General features: G+C 43.3%; 1 protein-coding gene across 1 annotated transcript; it reads right to left on the bottom strand.

Annotated features, from left to right (window-relative positions):
• Nucleotides 1–5,215: 5,215 nt before the first annotated feature.
• On the bottom strand, nucleotides 5,216–8,291 carry LOC6032972 (facilitated trehalose transporter Tret1-like). The gene is given in 6 exon segments (XM_038255200.1): nucleotides 5,216–6,102; nucleotides 7,111–7,368; nucleotides 7,481–7,779; nucleotides 7,928–8,065; nucleotides 8,068–8,157; nucleotides 8,223–8,291. Coding segments are annotated over 6 exon segments (1,386 nt in total). The 5' UTR covers nucleotides 8,278–8,291; the 3' UTR covers nucleotides 5,216–5,556.
• Between the last annotated feature and the right edge of the window lie 671 nt (nucleotides 8,292–8,962).

Below are 8,962 nucleotides of genomic sequence, written 5' to 3'. Positions count from 1 at the left end.
CGAAGATTTTGACATAAGCGATCTCGCTTGCGCAGGTTTTCGCCAAAAGAAGTAAAAGAAAACCTGCTTCACTTTTTGAAGTCCCGTGTCATGTCCGTTCGTCCGCGACCCAATCTCACCCCAGACCCAATGTCACCCCTGATGACGGTATTCGAAAAGCAAAAAAAAAATACCCATAAAATGACGTGTCCCGAAAATTTGCACGAACGAGTAACGAAAAATGGCAGAGGTTTTAAAACTATTTTTTGTATGAAAAATACGTTTTTTGGAAATCTACATGAAAGTCCCTTTGACACCAATTTTCAATTTCAAACCGCAAATTATTTAAATATACGTCTGTTTTCAAATATCAAAAAATGGAAGGGGTCGTGCTGCCCCTCCGTCGCGAGATCTGATAATGCCATTACCAATAACAAAACAATCAAATTTCCACTAAATATTGCGTTCTGGATCACTGTGCAATGTGCTGAAAAGATGCTAATAACATGTTGTTTACAATTTGGTTTCAATTGCATTGCCTTCAAATCACACGTTCCCGTCATTATCTTTCCTCTGTCGAATGACCCAATTTCCTCCGTAAGCGTGGCACCGTTTTATGAAGAATGTAACCTTGCGATGTTGTTCTGTTAATTTGTGTCACAGCACTTCCCTGCCTCAGAGGGTGGCTTTAAGTGAGTCTCGATCTCGCAAAGAAAAAAAAACAGTGAAAATTCATTTCCAAACAGCAGGAGCTCGTCTGCAGCGATGCCATCTTAACATTTGGAAGCTTCGGGTCCTTGGGCTGCAACTTGGTCCGTTTTTTCCCTCGTTCCTGCCATCTTGTACATTTTTGTCAATTTGGGACAAATCACAGCGGCGTAGAAGAGAGCGTACAGAAAAGCTGTTTTTCGAGACTTTTTATCATCACGTAATTTCGTGGAGAGTCCTATTTAGCGTCCCGTTGACGGGATAGCTCACTGTTTTACGCTTGCGAGTAAAATGTTCACTTTTTTATCAAGGACTTGTCCTCGGAACAACTTGGATAGCAATTTTCTAGAAATACATCGTGCTGATGGCAACGAAAATCTACCGTATCGCGTGCTTTATAAAAGAAATCCTCAAAAAAACAAGCAAAGCGCCATAAATTGCACTGCTGGTACATTTATGTGCTTTTGGTGAAATTACAAACCTTAAAAATAACAATAACACTGAAACGGACAGATAATAATCGTGAATGGATGAAGTTCCCCCACCTCCTGTCGGGCCAAAAACAGTCGGAGATGAAAAATTGAGGCAAAATAAAAAAAACAGCACCCAGAAATGACCAGGCGGTTGGTTTTTGTGGTTGAATGAATAAATATTCGGGACAGTTTTATTGTGCGGTAGAAGAATGAAGCGAAACGGTAATGGTGATGCTGTGCTGTGCTCCTGTGCGTTGAGGTGGCAAAAATCGGACCTTCTGGGGGCTGGGAAAGCATTAAAATTTCAGGGAAGCACTGGAGCTGCAATTACAGCTGCGTTGCATCATACCGTTATAAACAATGTAATTAATGGGAAATTTTTCGCTGGAAGAATCGTAAACAATACCTGCAATCTGCTACAGGGATATGAAAAAATGGCAGTTTCCATTGAAATCTTTGAATGCTTAATTTTTATTGAAAATTGACAGATATGTGTCATTTTATTTTCAATATACTTGAGCAGTGTTTTTAATTAGCAAACCGTTTTTATTTATAAAAAAATCTTGTTGGAAATTTGGAACTTGTTTGTTATTGCTTATTTGCCTAATTTCACAGACTACAAATCCGGAGCAACATTTGAAAGGAGTGGTACGACATTGCTCTTACAGCCATTCATAACACGTTTTTTAATGGGAAGAATTCAATTTCAATTCGGTTTTATTGGTGAATAGTTAAGATACAATAAGTTCTTTTGAGGTACATAACAGAGTTTTGGAGTTCCTTTCAGCTGTGTGTTACATCATAATCCATTTTGGAACAATTGTTGCTTGTTAATAAAGGTGTCACCAAGAGTAAGGAAAAAATAAAAAAAACTTACTAAAATTGCAAGGGAAAGGGGATAGAAATAGAGAAAGCATAAAACTAGATCACAGTTTTTTATCTTTTATAGATGTGCTTGATCATCAGCTCCCCAAGGGCCAGGAATTGCTCCGCCTTGTTACGGCAGGTCCGAAACCGCGTCGTCATCTCCCCTGCGAGAGCAAAGAACTCTGGCAGGGTGAAGAGATCTTTCCCGGTAACTTCTTGCTAGGCCGTATTGCCACTGCTGGCAGCGACCACACTGGCGAACGATCGCCCCAATCCAGGAGGGAACGCTGAGTTGTCCGCTGGAACCGTACGATGACCAGCTGCAGGCACGGTTACGCTCGTACTTCGCTGAGGAGGGTGGGACGCTGCTGCTTTTTTCTTCCTCTTTTCCTGCTCCTCGAGGTAGTTTTTCCGTGCGATGCATCCACGGTAGTTGCTGGTATGGTTACCTCCATAGTTGGCGCACTTAATGCGCGCCTTCGTTTGCTCTGCCTTGTCCCCTAAGTCCGCCTTGCACGGCAGTGCACACGCCTTAGAGAGGTGTGATTCACCGCACTTCACACAGCGGGGCGGGAGGTGGCAGTTCCGGAAGCTGTGGCCGAATTTCTGGCAACGGTGGCATTGTGCTGCGTCCGACGGGTTCTTTGAGTAGAACCGCCAGTTTACCCAAAAATCTCCAACGCCTTAGTTCGCCGCAGGTCTTGAATTTTGACGGTGCCGCGGTTGAAGTACAACAGGTACAGGGTGTGTGTACCTGTGACTGTTGTCTTCCGCGAGAGGATTTTAATGTCACGCGGTGTTATGCCAGCACCCGAGAGGTCCTTGTTGAGGTCGGAGATCGGGCGGTCTTGGTACAAAAGCCCTTAACGGCAGTCTTCTGCACGGGGTTGAATGTGTAAAACTTGAAGTTTTGACGCTTCAATTTCTCCACAACTAGGTCGAAGTTCTTTTCGTCAAATGTGTAAACTTGCACTGACGACTTACCCATTTTCAGACAATATCCGAGGCCTTCTTCCGTTGGAGAATTGTTCTTTTTTGACGTCGGCACTTTTTTCCGTGTACGACCATCGTCGTCGTCGTCGTCGGTAGTGCTGCTACAGTTAAACCTCGCATATGCACCTCATATGGGGGTTTCTTATGCGAAGCACGCATATGCGAGCTACAGGGCTTATGGGATTTTGGCTATATGGGAGACATGGGCTATATTTTTATTAAAAAAAATTATCTAAACTATACAAATTTATCGTGTTTTGGAATCGTTATGAAGTCAGCTATACAGCTTACATGGTTCACGATGTTCTAGGTCATCCGAAACTTCGTCAAGTTAAGGCCTATGTGTTCAACGCCGTACAAGTATGAGGTAGGCGATTTGACTGTGGTTTTTGACCTCAGATCATATCCAGATAGACTCAGGGAGGTTCAGGGACTAGTCTACCGATATGCGGTGATGTTCTGGGTCTTCTGTAGAGTCCTGGGAGCTACGTCCGATGGGTCTACCGACGTAACACGGCAGAGGTCGGTGGTTTTTGACCTCAGATCATATCCGGATAGCCTCAGGGAGTTTCAGGGACTAGTCTACCGATATGTGGTGATGTGCTGGGTCTTCTGTAGAGTCCCGGGAGCTACGTTCCATGGGTCTACCGACGTAACACGGCAGAGGTCGGCGGTTTTTGACCTCAGATCATATCCGGATAGCCTCAGGGAGGTTCAGGGACTACCGATATGTGGTGATGTTCTGGGTCTCCTGTAGAGTTGTATATGCAAAGTTGCATATGCGAGGCGCTCTTGTACGAGGTTTAACTGTACAGTCGGTGTTGTTATTTTCTTCGTCGTCGCTCAGCATCTGAAACTCGTTCCTGATGGGGATATTGGCGGATGTTGATGTGCAACTGGTCGTGGCACCGGAGGTACCCGAACGGGTTCGCACTGGTGATCTCAGAACGTATCCGGGATGTAGTAACTTTTGGTCGATTCCATCTGCGCACACGCTCACCTGCGCGATGGCGGCCAACACGGCGTTGGTTTGTTTACCTTTTTTGCACGCGGCCGGTAGACGAACTTCTAAAAATCACAATTATTTAAAAAAAATCATAACTCGGTGGCAGAGTTTTTAACCATACTTCTCTATGGCACAAAAGTGACGGATTTGTGTCCCTTTAATTTTATCCAAAAATCTTGCAAATCTAAAAAATACGTATTTTGGGAAATTGAGTTTATGAGTTTTTTTTCCGTAAACCTAGGTTTTCCTAAATATTCCTCAACAATACCTACAACTTTGCCAAAGACACCAAATTAATCATCAAATTCATTCAAAAGTTACGAATACCGTACCATTTTTGTATGGTCAGCTGCCAAAATTTTATGGAGGCTTGTATGAGTGAACCAATGACACAAAACAGCTACTTTGGTCATAGGGAAGACAAAGTTTGAGCCCAACCAAAACATATAAAAACGGTAGAAATCGGCCGATTTCGTACAGAATGGCCCCTTCTTTTTCAACTTTTTTTTGACTTATAATGTTTATAATTAAGTTTTTTTTTGTATTTAACTGTCTGATCTATTTTGTAGAATATTGTTACACTCTTAAAATTAACCATGCAAAGGTAACAAACACGACATTTCATAGTGATTTCATTTTTTTTATCAAATAAAACATTGTCCTTTTGTTGATTTGAAAAGTACATTAAGGGGTTACATACATGTAGAAAATCAAAAAAAAAAATATATATTCAGAATATTTGATAAATCCACTCAGAAGATGGTTATTCATCACTCCTGAAAGTTTTATGAAGATAATTCATGATTAAACTGAATAAGAGACGATTGAAGTTCAAAATTTTGCCATGCGCAAAGCGGGCTGTCAAACTTTGTTGGAGTTTTTCTCTAAACCCCGAGTTGTTTTACGGGTGCCACGATATCTCGAGATGGGATGGACCAAATTGGCTGAAATTTGTAGGTGTAGGAGTCAACTCCCTGGGTTCTGTCTCGGTGGAGTCGCTTGCTGGCAGTTGGCCTCACAATCCAAAGGTCGTCAGTTCGAATCCCGGGGTGGATGGAAGCTTAGGTGTAAAAAGAGGTTTGCAACTGCCTCAATAATCTCTAGCCTTTGGACACTTAGTTTCGATTAGGAATCTCGCAATCGAGAACGCCAGGGCAATGCTGTAGAGCAAACATTATTTTTTATATTTACTTTTTTCTTCTAAATGTGTACAAACTTGCGTGAGTGAAGCTAACATTATGTTGATGAGATTCCAACATTTTCACATAAGATTACAACCAGCGTAAGAATATTTGCAAATTGTGCCGTGTAACTGCCAACAACAAACGAGTCAAGATATTGTAATCATATCTGCTGGCGACGTCTAGACACCGTTGAATTTCGTTAGTTTTGTGATTGTAGATTGTTGGCGGAAATAAATTAGCTTTGTGTAGACGGCCGGGGTCGGCTTATGCTCGTCAACTTTGTACGGGCTGTTGCTGTTGGAGACTGAGTCGGTAGTCTTTGTCGTTGTGATAATTTCTAACTAACCTAATTCGTTAAACTACCACCTGCTAGCATTTTTTGTATATCAGCTAGTGATTTGCCCTTAGTTTCCGGGACAACCAGTACCACAAACACCATCGCCAGCAGGCAAAATCCCGCGAAAATCACGAACGTTGGACCACTACCGATACCGTCCCGTGCCAACGGAAACAACCGGGACATGGCAAATGACAGTCCAAAGCTGGTGATGTTGGCCAGTGCACTTGCGGGTCCCTTCACGTCGTTGGGGAAGATTTCACCGAGCATCAACCACGGTACGGGTCCGAGGCCTACGGAGAACAGTGTCACGTACAGACACAGGGTCAGCACGGGGATCCAGCCCAGCGAGTCCACCTGGGTCGGGTTGACCGCCAGCAGCTGCAGGTACACTCCAAGGGCGAGAACATTGACGCACATGGTTCCACTGGAGGCCAGCAGCAAAAGGCGACGCCCCAGTCGGTCCACCAGCAGCGCGGAAAGCAGTGTTCCCAGCACCTGCAGCAACCCGAGCAGGATTGTGGCCAGCTCGGGCTTGATGGCCACGTTGGCAGCCTGGAAAGTGGTGAAGATGGGACAGGAATCAAATTAATTTGGCGCTCGAAGAGAAAAGCTCAAAAGTCGCGTTCATTAGTGGGGCGAGGGGGCTTTTCAGCTGACAGAGCCTAGAAGGTAAATTGTTCGCACATTTAGTACAGTGTGCTAAGAGTCATGTTTCGCATTTTCATTTGCGGTGTAGGTAGACAGGTTTCTAAATTACCTCAAACAGTCATGGAAAATTAATATTCTTGGATTTATTTGTTATTTTTTATTATTGTAGGTGCACGATTTCGTAAAAAAAACTAATTGATTTCATACACTGAGAAAAAATTCATTCATTTTTGCAGTAGTATGCCAACAGGAAACTACTTGATTTCATCGAATTGCACTTTCATCAAACCGTCGCCGTCGTGCTAACTTGTCGTACGTGCATTTTGGTCCAAATTGAGTTATGAACGCCATTTTGTGCAGCTCACAATGCCTCACCTTTTGACCTTCACAGATCCCCAAAATTCGATTTCAATCCTGAGATATTCAACGAAATCCAAAAAAAAAAAAAAAAAACTCCGTGCATTTTTGTCACTTTACATATGATAGTAGTTTCAATCTTGTCGTGCTATCTTGTCACTCCCTGAAAATTGATGTAAGTGCGACAACTGGCCAAAGGGTTTTTAGATCAGACCGCGTTTGACGCACGTACAAGTTAGACTAACGTAAATATTTCTAATTTTATCTCGGGACTCCAGTAACCAACTTCAACCAAACTTCGAGACAATGCACATAATGGTCGTGTTTTTTATTGTTTACATTGTATGCTTTATGCAAGGTCAAACATTAAAACGCGTTTTTCTCGGAACGCCGAAATGGCGGGTGCGACAAGATAGCACAAAGCCGTCGAAACGAAACACAAAAAAGCTTTTATCAAAGGCCTCTGAAAGCATGAAACTTCTAGAACTTTTCAAACAGTTTCGAATTCCTCGCAACACTGTCCCCCGAAGAAGATAAAAAAAACGCAGCTCTCACCTGAAAGATCGACGTCGAGTAGAACAGCACCGCGTTGATGCCGGACGTTTGCATGAAGAACATGAGTCCCACCATCGTGGCCAGTGCCCGTGCGGTAGCCGGTTCACGGAACGACCTCCACACGGTGCAGCGCCGCTCTGTTTTGTGGCGGCCGTCGAGGCTCCGTTGAATTTCGCGAACTTCACCGGCCGCATCGAAATGAGACCCGCGAAGCCACTTGATTGAGGCCAGTGCTTTCGGTTCATTATTTCGCAGTACCTAAAAATGAGAAGAGAGCCCTCGCGTTTAATCCTTTCGAATTATGAAGTGGTGCCAATCAGTGGATCTGGTTGCACTGCGAAACACAAAAAAAATGGAGGGAACGACCTACCAGGTACGTGGGTGTGTTTGGCATAAAGACAAACAGCACCCCGTAGACGATTGGGACGAGAGCGCAGAGGACGCCCAGCCGGAACACGTCCACGGCCATGCCGAGCACGTACACGTACAGAATGCCCAAATTAATCATCTGCTGAAAGAAGGAACCCACGGTGCCCCGGATCTCGGTGGACGCCATTTCACCGAGGTATATGGGAATGACCATGCAGAACGCACCGGCGCCAAAACCGGTAAACAGGCGACCCACCAGCAGCATTGGGACGCTTGAGGCGGCCAGGATGAGGGCCCAACCTGGGGGGGTTTGGGGAATGGAAAATGCTATTTACTTTTTTGTGTCTTATTTAACAATAATTTTTGTATGGGCAGCTGTCAAAATTGTATCACTTCTGACTTGACTTTAAATCAAGTCAACAAATAAGAGGTCAATTAGTAATCTTACCAACCGCCGCCGGTACCACAAAAAGCAGCAGCGTATTGCGAGCGCCCATGACCGGCACGGCGAGTCCGGCCGGCAAGCTGATAACCGCACCACCAAGAGCCATCAGCGCAACGACCCAGGCAAATTCCTGCCCTCTACGGCGAATTCTAACTCGCCATGGTCCAGAATTCGGGGCTCCACGGGGGCACTCCAACCGAACGAAGTGCCAATCGAGAATGCGCCCAGGGTGGCTGGAATTTTTTAATATATTGGTTGAAAATTCTGATGGTTTCATGCAAGTAAAAATAACACTAACCAACGAATGCTGCCAGATATTGCCTCCGGTAGTGGGGAGCACTTCCTTCCATCATCTGATTTGATTGTTTTGAACTGACTCAACGCAACGGGGGGACCTTAAACATAAAGTATTTTTATTGACCTGATGGTAATCAGTGCAAGCGCGTGTTTTACTATCTTGATACAAATCAGAATTCTGTAAACAAGGTAGAATGTGTGCTTAAAAGGTTTTTATCTTTTGGTTAACAACAGCCTTTTTTATGATACTTATTGTGCTAACCTTAGTAGCAAAGCGTCTTGATTGTTTACCATACTTTCATTGATAAGATAATTCAGATGATTGACAGTACCATTCAACCTGTATTAATGGATTTGTAGGATGTAGCGTTGGACTGAAATAAATTTCCGCTATAAATAACGCTTTGTCATGCTCCACCACTATGAATGTCTACACCAAAATAGCAAGTCCATTAATGAGCAGACAACCAACTATAAACCACAGCAAAATTGATGAAATCGCTATTTACTCGGAAAATCAATATATATCATTTATTTTTTACATTTATTGGCATTCAAAAATCATCATACAAGTAAATGTATGCTTTAAGAGTCTTTTTTGAAAAGGTCCTATAGACATATTAAACACAATAGCTTATTGGATCTTTTAAAAAAATCTCTCGATTTGTTCTTATGTTATAAGATCAAGTCGTATGATAAATCCAAAAAATGATCTTGATTTGTTTTAAACATATAATCGGG

Source organism: Culex quinquefasciatus, chromosome 2, assembly GCF_015732765.1.
Source record: "Culex quinquefasciatus strain JHB chromosome 2, VPISU_Cqui_1.0_pri_paternal, whole genome shotgun sequence".
Classification (NCBI taxonomy): domain Eukaryota; kingdom Metazoa; phylum Arthropoda; class Insecta; order Diptera; family Culicidae; genus Culex; species Culex quinquefasciatus.
Note: the sequence above shows the minus strand (reverse complement) of the source record. Positions and strands in the feature narration are given on the sequence as shown.